Source organism: Oncorhynchus mykiss, chromosome 28 (genome assembly GCF_057628025.1).
Source record: "Oncorhynchus mykiss isolate SJ-2025 chromosome 28, ASM5762802v1, whole genome shotgun sequence".
Classification (NCBI taxonomy): Eukaryota; Metazoa; Chordata; class Actinopteri; order Salmoniformes; family Salmonidae; genus Oncorhynchus; species Oncorhynchus mykiss.
This window is the reverse complement of record NC_143049.1, coordinates 28,792,139-28,811,104: the sequence shown is the minus strand read 5'-3', so window position 1 is coordinate 28,811,104 and position 18,966 is coordinate 28,792,139. Positions and strand designations below refer to the sequence as shown.

General features: G+C 45.0%; 1 protein-coding gene across 2 annotated transcripts; it reads right to left on the bottom strand.

The window, feature by feature from the left end:
- Positions 1-81: 81 nt before the first annotated feature.
- On the bottom strand, positions 82-18,848 carry LOC110508840 (uncharacterized). Of its 2 annotated transcripts, none has more exons than XM_036965963.2 (10): positions 18,475-18,848; positions 16,936-16,993; positions 7,981-8,142; positions 7,417-7,614; positions 5,893-6,084; positions 5,703-5,795; positions 5,082-5,217; positions 4,774-4,821; positions 3,039-4,663; positions 82-2,574 (listed from the first exon to the last, which is right to left on the bottom strand). In XM_036965963.2, exons 1-10 carry the CDS (start codon positions 18,534-18,536, stop codon positions 2,515-2,517), a joined length of 2,634 nt encoding a protein of 877 aa, XP_036821858.1. In that variant the 5' UTR covers positions 18,537-18,848; the 3' UTR covers positions 82-2,514. The 2 variants fall into 2 exon arrangements, with proteins under 2 accessions (XP_036821858.1, XP_036821859.1); XM_036965964.2 differs by having other exon boundaries at positions 5,082-5,214; positions 18,475-18,834.
- Between the last annotated feature and the right edge of the window lie 118 nt (positions 18,849-18,966).

The following is an 18,966-nucleotide window of genomic DNA, read 5'->3' as shown; positions in this document are numbered from 1 at the left end:
TATGGCTCACGCCATGTCACATTGGTAGGTAGAATATTAAATAGCTAACCAGGAGGGAAAATTGGGCGTGCAAGGTCCAAGGGGTTTTAAATATTTATGTTTAATATATTTACGTTACATACTACTGTACTGTTGGAGCTAGGAACACAAGCATTTCGCTACACCCGCAATAACATCTGCTAAATATGTGTATGTGACAAATAACATTTGATTTGATTTTAACAATTTGTATTGGACAAAGTTGGCTTTACTTAAAACCTATTCAATTATTTATTTACAGTTGACTCATAAAGCATGAACACAAAGAAGCTCATACCCTGCATTCTACCAACCTGGTTTGCTCACCTCCATCAAAAATGATTGGTTGTATTTCCAGAAAGCTCAATTCCAAATGATTCACTCCACCCTTTACCCTATCCCTTGGCATCTCATATATTTCTGATAAAGGATGGATGGTTAAAGAGTTTCAAGATAAACAGGATAATAAATCCTTTCGTTTTCATGCTATTAAAACTTGAGGTTCTTAGGGATATGGAAATGTATGTTCTCACCTCTACCTACAGTGCCTTGCGAAAGTATTCGGCCCCCTTGAACTTTGCGACCTTTTGCCACATTTCAGGCTTCAAACATAAAGATATAAAACTGTATTTTTTTGTGAAGAATCAACAACAAGTGGGACACAATCATGAAGTGGAACGACATTTATTGGATATTTCAAACTTTTTTAACAAATCAAAAACTGAAAAATTGGGCGTGCAAAATTATTCAGCCCCTTTACTTTCAGTGCAGCAAACTCTCTCCAGAAGTTCAGTGAGGATCTCTGAATTATCCAATGTTGACCTAAATGACTAATGATGATAAATACAATCCACCTGTGTGTAATCAAGTCTCCGTATAAATGCACCTGCACTGTGATAGTCTCAGAGGTCCGTTAAAAGCGCAGAGAGCATCATGAAGAACAAGGAACACACCAGGCAGGTCCGAGATACTGTTGTGAAGAAGTTTAAAGCCGGATTTGGATACAAAAAGATTTCCCAAGCTTTAAACATCCCAAGGAGCACTGTGCAAGCGATAATATTGAAATGGAAGGAGTATCAGACCACTGCAAATCTACCAAGACCTGGCCGTCCCTCTAAACTTTCAGCTCATACAAGGAGAAGACTGATCAGAGATGCAGCCAAGAGGCCCATGATCACTCTGGATGAACTGCAGAGATCTACAGCTGAGGTGGGAGACTCTGTCCATAGGACAACAATCAGTCGTATATTGCACAAATCTGGCCTTTATGGAAGAGTGGCAAGAAGAAAGCCATTTCTTAAAGATATCCATAAAAAGTGTCGTTTAAAGTTTGCCACAAGCCACCTGGGAGACACACCAAACATGTGGAAGAAGGTGCTCTGGTCAGATGAAACCAAAATTGAACTTTTTGGCAACAATGCAAAACGTTATGTTTGGCGTAAAAGCAACACAGCTGAACACACCATCCCCACTGTCAAACATGGTGGTGGCAGCATCATGGTTTGGGCTTGCTTTTCTTCAGCAGGGACAGGGAAGATGGTTAAAATTGATGGGAAGATGGATGGAGCCAAATACAGGACCATTCTGGAAGAAAACCTGATGGAGTCTGCAAAAGACCTGAGACTGGGACGGAGATTTGTCTTCCAACAAGACAATGATCCAAAACATAAAGCAAAATCTACAATGGAATGGTTCAAAAATAAACATATCCAGGTGTTAGAATGGCCAAGTCAAAGTCCAGACCTGAATCCAATCGAGAATCTGTGGAAAGAACTGAAAAATGCTGTTCACAAATGCTCTCCATCCAACCTCACTGAGCTCGAGCTGTTTTGCAAGGAGGAATGAGAAAAAATGTCAGTCTCTCGATGTGCAAAACTGATAGAGACATACCCCAAGCGACTTACAGCTGTAATCGCAGCAAAAGGTGGCGCTACAAAGTATTAACTTAAGGGGGCTGAATAATTTTGCACGCCCAATTTTTCAGTTTTTGATTTGTTAAAAAAGTTTGAAATATCCAATAAATGTCGTTCCACTTCATGATTGTGTCCCACTTGTTGTTGATTCTTCACAAAAAATACAGTTTTATATCTTTATGTTTGAAGCCTGAAATGTGGCAAAAGGTCGCAAAGTTCAAGGGGGCCGAATACTTTCGCAAGGCACTGTATATCTTGACCAAGATGAAATACTATATTGCACCTATAACAGGGTATAGAATGAACCAACGCCTTACAGCTGCAAAACAACCATCACCAATTAATAACTCATAAATTAGAATGATCAAATTATGATTTTCAATGAACATATCAATCCCTTTTAAATCAATGCAATGTTGCAACCCTTGACTAGGAGTCAAGGTGAATCATGCCAGGTTGGAGAAAAGTGACTCCTTTCTCTCATTCCTTCCTTCACCTGCTATCTTTCCATCTACTTCCCCATTGTTGGGTTGTACTGCAGTAGACTCATGGCCAGACTGGTGACTTCTTCCCAGGGAATGGTTCATTTGTCCAGGCTGTGTGTGCGGGAGTTGACTGGGCCGAAAGACTCCCTGGAGTTGGTCTGTGAGGCAAGAATACAAATTAAGTTACTGTCTCTGGATCGTAAACAGTCAAATATGCACACATGCAAGTTCCGATTCTTAAATTATTTGTTACCTTTATTTTTTTTATTTAAACATTTTTTTATCTGTGTTGTTGGTTAAGGGCTTGTAAGCAAACATTTCACTATAAGGTCTACTGTCTACTATTCGGCGCATGTAACAAATACGATTTGATTTGACATGCACAAAGAAACACACACACACACACACACACACACACACACACACACACACACACACACACACACACACACACACACACACACACACACACACACACACACACACACACATGCCTTTCTTCTACACGAATGCACAGCTACACACACCTGCTTACAGTACACCACATGCACAACCATACAGCAAACACACTCACACATCCAGTACACACGTCCCCAGAGTATCAAACAACACAGCCACTGACCTTAACAGTCATCCAGTCAGAAACGGTGTCTACAGACTCGGAGTGGGCGGTGTCTCTCGCTCTGAACGCAAAGTTGTCTGGACCAGCAGGGTTTCCCTGTCTAGGCTCACAGGGGTCGAGCTCAGGGGCGACCTCAGGGTTTCCATAACTACTGCTTCCAAACACAAGGTCCAGGTCTAACAGGTTGCTTCCAGTTGCCATGGTTTGTACTGTTCCTAATGGGTCAGACACTGTAGGATTGTTACAGTCTGACTCAGCAACACTGTTGGCTCTGCTGAGTTCCAGACCTAGAAGGTCCATTGTTGCAGTATTACTGGGGTCTGAACTATAGTGGTCCATTGATGCTGCGTTACTGAAATCAAAGCTAAAGGGGTCCTGTTTGGTTCTGTTATTGTTGTCTTTAAGGTTGGTACCATCGCCGCTGTGTAAGTCGACAATAGCTTGGTTGTCAGTCTCAAAACTTACGAGTTTGAAACCATAGGGGTCAAATGTGTCTTGGTTGGTGGCATGAGGCTTTTGTCCAAACTCGTAAGGGTCGAACTTGTCTTGGGTCTCAGGTTGAGCGGTAGGCTCAAATTCATACGGATCAAATGAGGCTTGGTTGTCGGCCTCTTCATCGCTGAGTTCAGTGCCAAAAGGATCGAGAATCTCTTCGCTGTGGTGTTCAGGGCTGAGTTTGAATCCATAGTTGTACGAAGTTTGACTAATGGGTTCATAGTTCAGCTCGAGACTGTTTTTGCTGAAGCTGAATTTACTGTTGTGGTCAGCTGAGCTGGTAAGAGGGTCCATCCCGATAGCACTGTCCAGCTCTGAATCAGCTGAGCGGTTGGAAGAACCTGGATCACAGCGTTCAGCTTTGGGTGTGTCTGGCTCTTCTACAAGGACAGCTGACGCTCCCCCTTTGAGGCGTCTAGGTGGACGGACCGGGCGGATGGGCACAGGAGGGCTGGGTTCAGGAAGGTCGCATCCACCTGTTTCGGCAGGTTCTGAGTCACAGGCCTGAATCCCAACAGGGTAGCTGAGTTCCACAGAGTCACACACAACGCCAAAGCCAACCTGTATAGATCCAAGAGTGATGTCAATCTCTTCTATGTCGGAAGGTGGGGATACTGCGTTGATATTAAACTCGTATCCATTAGGGTCCGATTCGGTGGATAAGTTGGGCCCGGCAGCCCAGGTGTTGGCCCGGGATGATTCACTGAAGGGTTGGCGTCCCAAAGCTAAGCCGGGTTCATCTGCGTCATCTAATTCAGTGTCCAAAGAACAGGTTTGAGCTGTGTAGATGGGCTTGAAACCCAAGCGTTCGGTCATGATCAAGGTTTTGGGCTCAACGAAGGAGAGTTCAACAGCGTCCGTGTGAACAGTGTCCAGATCCTCCCTGCTGTAACTTATTTCTATGTCACTGGATTCATCCTCGTCGGGGAACTCGGACTCAAAGCACTGGGTGCCGGTAGAGGCTTTGTTTTCAGGGCAGGAGAGGCTGTTGTCTGTGTCCTCGTTAAATCCAGGTTCCAGGCATGCAGGGGTGTCTGGGAAAGGGTCAGTGGATGGATATGGCTCCTCTGTCCCCTCTGGAAAGAGGATGTCTGCAGCGAAGGGGTCCGTGCCTTTGAATGGGTCATCATCTAGGAGAAAGGATCAGTCGCAACAGAATTAGAGGCCTGGATAATGCTGTAGCGTATCATCATCATCAATCAATCATATTGTCAAAGTTTTACATATGAACGTCACTCACCAGATTTATCTGTATTGGCAAAGAAGTCGTCATCTTTGAAAAGGTCATCTGCAAATAAAAAATTATCACCATCATCGTCATCATTATCATCACAAGCATCATCATCTTCAGTATCACTACAACAACCATCATCATCACCACCACCATCATCTTCATTATCATAATCACTGTTGTCATAATCACTACCACCACCCCCAATATCATCATCATCATCATCATCATCATCATCATCATCATCATCACCAACATCATCTTTAGCTGTACCATGATCATCGTCAAAGCATATGGAAGAGAGAACAGATGCTCACGTTCAGATTCACAGTGAATGAAGGGGTCGGGGTGGTAGAAGTCTAGATCTTCGACTGCTATGCTACTGGTGGATCGTGTCTGGGAAATTTTCTCTTCCTCCTCCACTTTCTCTTCCTCTTCTCCCTTATCTATCTGCTAAAGAGGTATAAGATAAACTTTTCTCACAGATGAAGGAAGTTTTCCTCATACATCCAGCATACACTGTAGTGCTTTCCTGCAGTTAAATTACCTAGTGGCCTCATGGGTGGAATGTTATTAATATTTTTCATAATTTCATAATTAATAAACATTATTTAAAAAAATCTGGTGTTTTTATGTCAAACAGTGTTGTTATAGTTCAGTCCTCTGTGATGTATATAAAGTGTAATGTTGTGATGCAAACTCAAAATGTAATACATTTCAACTCTATATCTGACATGGTACAGGTGTCTTCTTTTTTAAGCCCATAACATGTATGTGAGGTGTATACTTTCGTTTCAAAGTAGATTTGTTTAAGACTACCAAGAAACACTCTGTGTGACCCTGATACAGCCCAGTGCAGTGAAAGATTAATTTAGTAATTTGCCAGTCTCTCCAATAGATTATTGTTTTACAAAACTTTACTGAGTTGGTAGCCATACCTTTGGTGTGCTTGGTACAGGTGTCTCCTCCTCCTCCTCTTCTTGTGTATAAGATAATCCGTCCTTAGCGCGAGCTGCGCACCCAAGGTTTGCCTGTGAGAAGAGAGAATAGCCAAAATTCAAGCTATCCCAAATTGTATGGTTATGATGGACATCATGTGGGATTTAAACCCAATTGTATGACACATACCAGGATTTCAGCGTAGACAGGCAGTGATTGGCTCCTGCCCCATGACCTGGCTGGTACATCGGGCACATCCAGAGTTCCATCCTCTGTCCTGAGGCTGCTGGGAGATGTGTCGTTTGACTCCACTTGCTGGTGGTCTGGCAGTGTTGCATCTCCCGTCCGCTCACTCCTCAGTGTACTGAACGTCTGCTCCTCCTAATCCACAGCAGACATCAACGAAAGCCACTATTCGTCGAATACATATGATACATCTCAGAGAAGTCTATATATGTGTTATCTTTGCCCGGAACGGGAAGAGATGGAGGGAAGCCTCATGCTCCACTTGGCTCGGGGAAGGCCAAGTAAGTAAGTGGTTGGCCCTAAGTGCCAGACACACAGCTGTTGAAAGACACTATGCTTGTCTACCCAATAACACAGACCTTTTTAAATCTCTGAACCAACCAGACAGTTGTCTGTTTAAAGATGATCTCTGGTACATCATCAGCAAACAAAATAAATCCAGCTGATATTAAATATTGGTCTACTACAACTTGAAGGCTTTTACAACTTGAAGGCTTTTCTCTAAAGTCGCAGTATGATTAAAAGGAGCAAAAATCAACATGGAGGATTAATGGCACACATAATGGATCAATGTGACCAACCTCTTCACCTTCCAGTTCCACAGGGGGTTTGGAGCTTGTCTGCATGGTGCAGCTGCCATGACAACACAGATCAATACACTGGAGGCATGATGAAGGCTACACATGAATCACCTGTCAGCAGGGGACTGAAATGACACAGAATCACCACCACTACCTGCTGGTCTGACTGAACCGTTTTATATTAGTAGTGTCATGTAACTGGGGTGGTTTGGAACCTTGCTCCTGTAATGAGAACCTTTGCCTGAGACCTGAAGCTTTGCTCAGCGCGCTAACACAGTCGCAGGAGACCTTGAACCCCAGTCTATCACACGCATATAGCCTGATTACACAGGAGGTTGGGAGGACGGGCTCATAGTAATGGCTGGAACGGAATCAATGGAATGGTATCAAACACATCAAACACATAGCTTCCATGTGTTTGAAACCATTCCATTCATTCCATTCCATTATTTATTATGGGCCATCCTCCCCTCACCAGCCTCCTGTGATACCATATTCTCATATTCGCTCTGCATCTTGGCATTCTAGGAGAACCCTAGAAGCCTGGCAAGCGAGACTATCTTATTAGCTACTGCTATCAGGCTTCCAGCTGCCATGTGAGGAGTACAGCAGGAGACACAGTGGCAGGAAAAATCTGAGGCCTTGGTCCAATTCGCTTAATGGGCTTTTCAACCTTGAATGCTCTCTTGAATGCTCTCCCTTGTGACCATAGCCCAGGGCATGTATGCTGTCTTATGTGACGACTGTCCCTTTTCAAAACTGCAAGACTGGATTATTGACTGGATACATGAAAGACCAGCCTGTCGGAAGGCTGTCATCAATCCAGTGCTTCTATAGCAATCATTTTGAAGGGTAACCAGAGTGGGACATATAAAGACATACCCACCTGTAAAATCTCCTCGTATGATTGGCTGATGGACTCCTCCAGAGGAATGGTGCGCTCACCCGCTTCCTCCACCTTCCCCTGGGCCTTTCTGACCTCCATCTTCAGCTGTTTGAGTTTCCTCCTGGCCCTGGCCAGCTCCCGCTCATACTCCTCCACCTTTGTCTCCCTGGCCACCTCCTCCGCCTGCAAGGACAGGATCTGTATTGGGAAGAGTAGGGACAGGGGACAAAGGAGGAGAGCAGGAGTAGACAGCAGAGTCAGAGGGACCTAACTTCGGAGCCATGAAGGGTAGCAAGAATCATTTGCATGAATCAAATCTTTATTCATTTGAAGATTGGAGAAGAGGTCTGAACTGACCACAAACCAACCAAGTCTGTCTATGGTTGGTAAATGTCTTTATTGTTCAGTGTCTCACCATCACAGCATAGATGACTGCATACAAATTACAAAACATGCAAAAAACATTCACTGATAGAAATGATCATCATGCATAAAAATTGTTATTTCTTATGTTTTATTCAGTAACAGTAGTCATAGCAGCTGTCATCTCTGTGTGTGTCTGACCTGCTGGCTCTCCTGGACGCACTCCAGCCTGGTCAGTTTGAGTTGCTCCTCCAGTTCCACCCTGTGCTGCTCCAGCTTCTCCAGGGTCTCCTCCAGCTCCTGGCGGTCGCCCCGCTGCTCCTGCAGCTCAATGACTTCCTGCTGCACTGCATCCTGCAGGTCCTGGTGGGGTGGAACACACAGGCAGGTGGAGGGAGGGATGGATGGAGGTTTGGATGGAGTGGAGGGATGAAGGGTAGGAGAGAGCGATGGAGGGACAGCAGGGGCAGATAGAGTTGAAGTAGTGAGAGAGTGGAGGGATGGTAATAACGGAAGGACATGTAGAGAGGGAATGGAGAGAGAAGAAGGAGAGTTTAAAAAAAGGGGTAGATGGAGTAGAGGCAGCAATGACAGAGAAAGGAGGGAGGGGAGAAAGAGACAGGGAGAGAGAGAGAGAGAGAGAAGATATCAGTAGTTACTGAAAAGCTGAGGAAATAGAGGCTAGAGACAGATAACTATGCAAAGTCCCTTTCACTGCAGAAATAAAGCTTACTTGAGGCGATCCTTTTCCATTAATTTTACAAAGCAGTATCAAACGTGATCTCCATTCTAAAAAGAGAAATGACTAGAAAATAAACCGGCGGGAGGGAAAACTGCCAAGAAAAGGGAGGTGAGCAGAAATAGAACGAGCAAGGGCAGTGGGAAGGAGAGGAGGGTAGTGCGAGAAAGAGAGAGAGACACTTCAGACTTTCCTAAAAATTATCAAGGGCTCTACACACATGAGTATTCTGATAATGAGCTTCTCAATACACTAGAATAAGAGGTGTTATGAATGACAATGTGCTGTACTAACACAGATAAATCACTTTATATTCACAGGCACTATCAACACTTCAACCTCTGGCGTGTCACACTTTGAGGGTTCTATTTTCAGACTAAAGACTAAAGAGCTATGTAGTATTTTTATAACTACTGAAAGAAGTAGAGCTGAGAGAAAATCTCACTGTAGTGACTTAGACCTGTACTGTATATGCCACTAGAGCGCTGCTTCACTCAGGCACAATATGCACAGCTCATCCTGACAGTTGGCTAATGTCTGGAATGGATTTCAGCCCTTCTGCTCAAGGCCCTAAGAGTTAACAACGGGGGATCAAGTTCTAATAATTTTGGGACATTATCCCAGATAGCAAGCTGACACAGAAAAAATTCAAGGCCAACTTGCTATCTTTCCAACCAAATCTGAAATGTACCTAATGTCAGTTGCTATCTTGGATGAGGGGAAGTTAATTAACTTGAGTAACCTTCACAATGCTACGATGCATCTATCATGCATTTACTACCATGTATGCATGTAGAAGCAGTTCATTCTGCACTGTGACTTTTGGAAAAAAATGGTGTTTGAACAAATTCAAAGTTATTTTACAGACAACAAATTAACAACAGACTTTCAGCATGCTTATAGGAAAGGGCACTCAACACTGACACAGCTGACTGATGATTGGCTGAAAGAAATTGATAGTAAGAAGATTGTGTGAGCTGTTTTGTTAGACTTCAGTGCAGCTTTTGATGTCATTGATCATAACCTATTTCTGAAAAAACTTAGGTGTTATGGATTTGCATCCTCTGCCTTATTATGGATTGAGAGTTACCTATCTAATAGAACAGTGTTTTTGTTAATGGAAGTCTCTCTCATGCTAATTCAGTTGTGTGTGGTGTACCACAGGGCAGCCGGCTAGGGCCGTTATTGTTTTCTGTTTTACAAATGACCTTCCATTGACCTTGAATAAAGCCTGTGTCTATGTACACTGATGACTCAACAGTATACACGTTGGCTGCAACAGTAAAAAAAAACCTGATTCACTTAACATAGAGCTCCAGGCAGTTTTAGAAAGGGTAACTAGCAATAGGCTGGTGCTAAATATCTCAGAAACTAAAAGCATTATTTTGGGGACAAATCACTCGCTCAATGCTAAACCTCATTTAGATCTATTATTGAATAATGTGGCTATTGAGCAAGTTGAAGAGACTAAACTGCTGGGTGTAAGCTTAGTTAGCAAGCGTTCATGGTCAAAAAATAAAGACTCAATGGTTGCTAAAATGGGAAGAGGTCTGTCCATGATAGGGCATTGCTCTGCCTTCTTGACATCTCAGTCGACCAGACAGGTCCTACAGGCACTAGTTTTGTCGCACCTGGACTACTGCTCACTCTGCCACCCCAGGTAACTCAAGGTAGCAATAAAACCAGTTTAAAAAAACCCAGATAAAACAACACCTTACTGCGCAAAGAGAACTGTGAAGAGACATAGCCATTTTCAAATCAAATCCAATTTTATTTATCACATGCGCCAATACAACAGTGAAATAGTTACTTACAAGCCCTTATCCAACAATGCAGTTTTAAGAAAATACAAAAAAAAGAAAAAAAGTAAGAGATAAGAATAACAAATAATTAAAGAGCAGCAGTAAATAACAATAGCGGGGCTATATATAGGGGGTACCGGTACAGAGTTAACGTCAATGTGTGGGGGCGCCGGTGTCGAGGTAATATGTACATGTAGGTAGAGTTATTAAAGTGACTATGCATAGATGATAATAGCAGAGAGTAGCAGCAGCGCACCAGGGGAGGGGGAGGCAATGCAAATAGTCTGGGTAGCCATTTGATTAGCTGTTCAGGAGTCTTATGGCTTGGGGGTAGAAACTATATAGGAGCCTCTTGGACCTAGACTTGGTGCTCCGGTACTGCTTGCCATGTGATAGCAGAAAGAACAGTCTATGACTAGGGTGGCTGGAGTCTTTGACAATTTTTAGGGCCTTCCTCTGACACCGCCTGGATGGCAGGACTATGGTGTTGAACGCTGAGCTGTAGTCAATGAATAGCATTCTCACATAGGTGGTCCTTTTGTCCAGGTGTGAAAGGGCAGTGTGGACTGCAAAAGAGATTACATCATCTGTGGATCTGTTGGTGCGGTATGCTTTTTTAATACGGGCACAGTACCATAGACATCTGCAACAATAATATTTTTTAATAATACCACTAGAGAGATAGGAAATCAGTTTTTGGTGAGATCATATCTGGGCCACCTCTCGGAAATTAGAGATATGCTGTTGCTGGGGGATATAGAGCTCCATACCAGGTTAGTGCTGGGTTACAAAAATAAAATATCATACATCACAATGTCATCCCAGCAGGCAGCGGTGCACTGAAAGCGTTCAAAGTGTATAGTAGTTAACATAATGGTCTTTCCTATGATGCTGAAGAACACCAGTAGATATGATCTCTGTTCTAATGGCCTGATAGTACGGTGTATGCATTTGGCTCTGAAATACAGAGATAGCCTTCTCTAAAAACTGGCAATAAGAAATGCGTAAAGGAAAATGGAATCTGCTCATTAAAGGTTACTGATTTCCCGAAGGAATACAAATACCTGCACTTTAATCTCTGCACTGTCACAATTGTTGTATGAGTGAGACCAAGGCGCAGCATGAAGAGTTCCACATATTTTTAATGAACTGAAACTCAACAAAACAACAACCAAACAAACCTTGAAGCTACAAGTGTGCACACAGGCACCTACTGCTAGACAAGATCCCACACCGGAAAGTGGGAAAAAGGGCCATTCAATATCAGGCCAACATAGACATACAAAAGCCCTAGACATACAAAAAACCCTAGACATACAAATCGTCGCTGAAGACTCTTGACTGCAGCTCGTCGCTGGAGGCCCCGGACTGGGGACCGTCGTTGGAGGCTCCGGACTGGGGACCGTCGCTGGAGGCTCCGGACTGGGGACCGTCGCTGGAGGCTCCGGACTGGGGACCGTCGCTGGAGGCTCCGGGCTGTGGACCGTCGCTGGAGGCTCCGGGCTGTGGACCGTCGCTGGAGGCTCCGGACTGTGGACCGTCTTTGGAGGTTTCGGACTGTGAAACTGTCGCCGGAAGCTCTGGACTGTGGAGGCGCACTGGAGGTCTGATGCGTGGGACCGGTACAGGTGGCACCGGGCTGATGACATGCACCTCAGGGCGAGTGCGGGGAAGAGGCACAGGACGAACTGGACTGTGGATGCTCACTGGAGACCTGATGCATGGGACCGGTACAGGTGGCACCGGGCTAATGACAAGCACCTCAGGGCGAGTGCGGCACAGGACGTACTGGACTGTGGAGGTGCACTGGAGACACAGTACTTAAGGCCGGCGCAGGCTATACTGGGCCGTGGAGACGCACTGGAGGTCTGGAACATAGAGCTGGCACAACGTGTCCTGGCTGGATGCTCACTTTAGCCCGGCAAGTGCGGGGCGCTGGCACAGGAAGCACTGGGCTGTGACGACGCACTGGGGATACAGCGCGTAAAGCCGGCGCAGGATATCCTGGTCCGAAGAGGTGTACTGGAGACCAGGAGCGCTGAGCCGGCATAACCCGTCCTGGCTGGATGCCCACTCTAGCGCGGCAAATACCGAGCTATGAATGCGCACTGGAGACACGTGCGCATCACTGCATAACACGGTGCCTGACCAGTCACACGCTCCCCACGGTAAGTATGAGGAATTGGTTCAGGTCTAAACCCTACCTCCGCCAATCTCCCTGTGTGCCTCCCCCCAAAAAAATATTTTGGGGCTGCCTCTCATGCTTGCCTCATTGGTACTACTCCTCGTAACGTCACCGTTCCACTTTCGCTGCCTCAATTTCCTCCCTCGGACGGCGATACTCCCCAGCCTGTGTCCAGGGTCCTGCTCCATCCAGGATCTCCTCCCAGGTCCATTCCTCCTGAACACGCTGCTTGGTCCTTTTTTGGTGGGATCTTCTGTCACGATCGTCGTAATGATGAGACCAAGGCGCAGCGTGAATAGAGTTCCACATATTTTTTATGAACTGAAACACAACAAAACAACAAACAACCAAACGAAACGTGAAGCTACTAGTGTGCACACAGGCACCTAACTGTAGACAAGATCCCACACCGGAAAGTGGGAAAAAGGGCTGCCTAAATATGATCCCCAATCAGAGACAACGATAAACAGCTGTCTCTCCATATCAGGCCAACATAAACATACAAAACCCCTAGACATTCAAAAACCCTAGACATATAAAAAACCCTAGACATACAAAAACTTAGAGTACCCACCCTAGTCACACGCTGACCAAACAAAAATATATAGAAAACAGAGATATCTAAGGTCAGGGCGTGACAGGCACGCCTTCCTCAATCCTTATACACAGAATCACACAACAACACAAAGGCCCCTGAGCTAACAAACATATTACATACAGTACTGTATTCTCATGTTTTAGGGCTCCCGAGTTGTGCAGCGGTCTAAGGCACTGCATCTCAATGTTAGAGGCATCACTATAGACCCTGGTTCGATTCCAGGCTGTATTACAACAGGCCGTGATTGGGAGTCCCATAGGGCGGTGCATAATTGGCCCAGTGCCGTCTGGGTTAGGGTTTGGCCGGGGTAAAGATGGCGCCGACAGAAATGGTTGCCTCACTTCGAGTCCTTAGGAAACTATGCAGTATTTTGTTTTTTATGGATTATGTCTTACATTGTTACCCCAGGAAATCTTAAGTCTTATTACATACAGCCGGGAAGAACTATTGGATATAAGAGCAACGTCAACTTACCAACATTACAGGAATACGACTTCCCCAAAGCGGATCCTCTGTTTGGACCACCATCCAAGACAATGGATCTAATCCCAGAAGCCGACCCAAAATAACAGTGCCGCAGAAGGGGCAGACGGAGCGGTCTCCTGGTCAGGCTCCGTAGATGTGCACATCGTCCACCTCTCCGGAGTATACTACTCGCCAATGTCCAGTCTCTTGACAACAAGGTAGATTAAATTTGAGCAAGGGTTGCCTTCCAGAGAGACATCATAGATTGTAACATTCTCTTTCACAGAAACATGGCTCTCTCTGGATATGAAGCCACCGGGCTTCTCCATGCATCGCACCGACAGAGATAAACACCTCTCTGGGAAGAGGAAGGTCGGGGGTGTATGCTTAATGATAAACGACTCATGGTGTAATCATAACAACATACAGGAACTAGAATTCACCCGACCTAGAATTACTTACAATCAAATGCCGGCCATATTACCTACCAAGAGAATTCTCAACAGTTATTGTCACAGATGTGTACATTCCCCCTCAAGCAGACACCAAGACGGCCCTCAAGGAACTTCACTGGACTCTATGTAAACTGGAAACCATATATCCTGAGGCTGCATTTATTGTAGTTGGGGATTTTAACAAAGCAAATTTGAGAACAAGGTTACCTAAATTCTATCAGCATAATGATTACACTATGCGCTGGGGTAATACACTTCATCACTGCTTCTCTAACTTCCGCGATGCTTACAAAGCCCTCCCTTCGGCAAACTCGACCATGACGCCATATTGCTCCTATCGTTTTATTGGCAGAAACTCAAGCAGGATGTACCAGTGACTAGATGTACCAGTGACTTGAGGATAATATAGTACCCACTAACAAGAACTGCCCCCCCCCCCTCTCCTTCTCCGTGGCCGACGTAAGTAAAAAATGTAAATGTGTTAACCCTCGCAGGGCTGCTGGCCCAGACAGCATCTCTAGCTGCGTCCCCAGAGCATGCGCAGACCAGCTGGCTGGTGTGTTTACGGACATATTCAATCTCTCCCTATCCCAGTCTGCTGTCCCCACATGCTTCAAGATGGCCACCACTGTTCCTGTACCCAAGAAGGCAAAGATAACTGAACTAAATGACTACCACTCACTTCTGTCATCATGAAGTGCTTTGAGAGACTAGTCAAGGATCATATCACCTCCACCTTACTGGCCACACTAGACCCACTTCAGTTTGCATACCGCCCCAACAGGTCCACAGACGATGCAATCGCCATCACATTGCACACTGCTCTATCCTATCCGGACAAGAGGAATACCTATGTTAGAATGCTGTTCATTGACTACAGCTCAGCAAGCTCAGCAAGCTACTACCCTCCAAGCTCATCATCAAGCTGGAGGCCCTGGGTCTCAACGCCGCCCTGTGCAATTGGGTCCTGGACTTTCTGACGGGCCGCCCCCAGGTGGTGAAGGTAGAAAACAGCATCTCCACTTCGCTGACCCTCAACACTGGGGCCCCACAAGGGTGCGTGCTCAGCCCCCTCCTGTACTCCCTGTTCACCCATGACTGCGTGGCCATGCACACCTCCAACCCAATCATAAAGTTTACAGACGATACAACAGTAGCGGGCTTGATTACCAACAACAACGAGACGGCCTACAGAGAGGAGGTGAGGGCACTCGGAGTGTGATGTCAGGAAAACAACCTCTCACTCAACAAAACAAAACAAAGGAGATGATCGTGGACTTCAGGAAACAGCAGAGGGACCACTCCCCTATCCATATCGAAGGGACAGCAGTGCAGAAGGTGAAAAGTTTTAAGTTCCTCGGCGTACACATCACAGACAAACTGAAATGGTCCACCCACACAGACAGTGTGGTGAAGAAGACTCAACAGTGCCTCTTCAACCTCAGGAGGCTGAAAAACCCTTACAAACTTTTACGGACGCACAATCGAGAGCATCCTGTCGGGCCGTATCACAGCCTGGTACAGCAACTGCACTGCAAGGCTCTCCAGAGGGTGGTGCGGACTGCACAACACATCACCGAGGGCAAACAACCTGCCCTTCATGACACCTACAGCACCTGATGTCACAGGAAAGCCAAAAAGATCATCAAGGACAACAACCACCCGAGCCACTGCCTGTTCACACCGATACCATCCAGAAGGCGAGGTCAGTACAGGTGCATCAAAGCTGGGACCGAGAGACTAAAAAACTGAAAAAACTGAAAAACATCTCAAGGCCATCAGACTGCTAAACAGCGATCACTAACTCAGAGAAGCTGCTGCCTAAATTGAGACCCAATCACTGGCCACTTGAATAAATTGATCACTAGTCACTTTAAACAATGCCACTTTAAATAATGCCACTTTAATAATGTTTACATATCTTACATTACTCATATCATATGTATATACAGTATTTTATACCATCTATTGCACCTTGTCTATGTCGTTCGGCCATCACTCATCCATATATTTATATGCACATATTCTCATTCACCCCTTTAGATTTGTGTGTATTAGGTAGTTGTTGGGGATTGTTAGATCACTTGTTAGACATTACTGCACTGTCGGAACTAGAAGCACAAGCATTACGCTACATTCGCATTAACATCTGCTAACCATGTGTATGTGACCAATAATATTTGATTTAATTTGATTTGGTAGGGCGTCATTGTAAATAAGAATTTGTTCTTAAATGACTTGGCAAGTTAAATAAAAAATTACTAATAAAATGTGTGGTGCCATTTGTAAAGCCATCCCCCTGGGCAAAAACTTGGAAAACCTGGATTTACAAAGTGTCATCAATGTAAGGGCATTTTGTTATTTTAACCTAAATCCAATGACATGGTGACATTTGTTGTTCATTTCACATTGACTTCACGTTAGTTGACAACTCAATCAAATGTAAATCAAAATTAGACGTTGAACTGATATCTGTGTCCAGTGGGAGGTGTTTTGATCAGTCCAGGAGAATATAATCAGGCTCGCACATATCACATACAACTTATGCAGTGAAACATGAGAGCACATGCACAGACTCATGCACACACCTTCACACGCACGCACACACCTTCACACGCATGCATCACACACAGACACACATTCAAACGCACACGAACACACACACATTCAAATGCACATGCACTTTCACACACACACACATACACATTCAAACACACACAAACATGCACGCACGCACACACACGCACGCACGCACGCACGCACGCACGCACACACACACACACACACACACACACACACACACACACACACACACACACACACACACACACACACACACACACACACACACACACACACACACACACACACACACACACACAGATGACAATATATGAAACATGCAGCCTTACTTTGATTTCTCCAGTCTTCTGAATGACACCCTGGTCCTGTTCCACAAAGTCCTGGTCCCTGGGGGACCGGCAGAGAAGACAGGAATGTTTGACGAGGGCTGCACCTAACCATCCTCCCTTTCCTCCATCTCCACCTCCCCCTTCCCTCTTCCCCATCCTCCATCGCCACTCCATCCATTCTCTTTAGTATGTCAGTCAAACAGACATAGCATATGGAACCAGAGGCAGGCTGTCCGTGAACACGTGTGTGTGTGTGTGTGTGTGTGTGTGTGTGTGTGTGTGTGTGTGTGTGTGTGTGTGTGTGTGTGTGTGTGTGTGTGTGTGTGTGTGTGTGTGTGTGTGTGTGTGTGTGTGTGTGTGTGTGTGTGTGTGTGTGGTCACCAAGAAGCAAAAGAGGGAGGGAGAAGGGGAGAGAGAGTGATAATACACCAACTGAGCATGTGCAAAGGGGTTGCGTGTAAAGTCAGAGAGGGAGGGAGGGATGAGAGGGATGAGAGAAGAAGGAGAGGACATGAAAGAGAGGTGCAGTCGTATTTCCAGGGAAGACATAAAAAGCTTGCCCATCCTTGACAGGAGAATGAACTACCTCTTCCTCCTCTTCTCACACCGTAATTCTCCCCCTACCATTCCTGATTTAGCACCGTGAAAGGTTAACAATCATAAGAAATAATGGGAATGTGCCATTCCTCAAGGACATGCTGTTCCTTAACCATTTCCATGACACCGAATGTATCTGTCATTGCAGAGTTAATATCACAGTGCTGTGTTACACTTAACCCCGCTGTCTCTCTATGCCAATGACTGTTTTCTCCAAGCTGCAGTATGGGCCATGCCTATGTGCTGTGACTTTCCAATTTGAAGCCTAACTACTAGGTGAACATCTCAGGGCTCAGAGGGCTGTAGTAAAATAGCCTTGTTTGAGAATGACTGTAATATAAATAGGACTGCAGTGTTAATGCAACACTATTGGCTCACCTGATGACTCTCAACAATTGTGCAGTTCAATACAATACAGTCCTATGAAAGAGTTTAAACATTTGGCCCAATGCAAATTCTACACTGCAACTTTTCTTTAATGTAGTATACAGTAGGCTTATATAAAAGATCATCATAAATGGCAGGTTTACAAAAAATAATACAATGTGCAGTTAAAAGGCTATTCATTAGCCTACTATAAATGTGCATCCTATTAATGGTCAAGAATTCCATTTTAGAATTTCCTTAATTCCAGTCAATTTTAAATTAACCAATTGCTGCCTGTCCGTCTAAAATACATGTTATTGCTCGTGTATGTCCGTGAATATTGCATGCATTGACCAGCTACTGTACATTGAGAAGAGGTGAAACACTCGCTGCTTTATTGCCTCTTACTGGCCATTCATAAAAAAGCATCCCTTCAAAAATGATATTACTGAAATTGCAAAGATGGGTCAGAAATGAACACGAACTCACTCTATTATGGATGATGGGTCAATGTATGTAGGCCTACAAGGAAATTTTCGTCAACTAAGCATTTCCTAATCTATTATCGTTACCAACCTTTCACTGCAGGGTGCCCGTTGCCTTGGCGTCCGCAAGCAATCCAGTACAAAACGCATCATCTCTGCGGTACTCGCTCTCCCATCGCATCCCCAGGTACCCGACTAGATCTAGGCTGCGGTCCCGTGCACAAGGTGGGATCACAAAGCGATTATCCGATTAGGTTTGGCTAGTTCGGTTATCCACTTTGAAATAACCGTGGTCGACTCTGTTTTCAAGTAAACTGGCGCTGCTCCTACATTTGACCATTTATCCTTGCCTCTTCCGACTCCATCATTGAGAGGTACAGTAGCTGCTGTTTCATCACGTGGGGGAGTCAACCCTTGAGACTGGATGAGTTCAGAGGCGCCGTACAAACATAATTGATTTGCGCTGAATGTTGGTGATACAAAAATGCACTTTGGAGTGACAGTGGATGCAATAGAATAAATTAAACTGTGTGCCTTTCTCATTATCCTATAAATAACAAGGCAATAACTCCCAACACAGGAA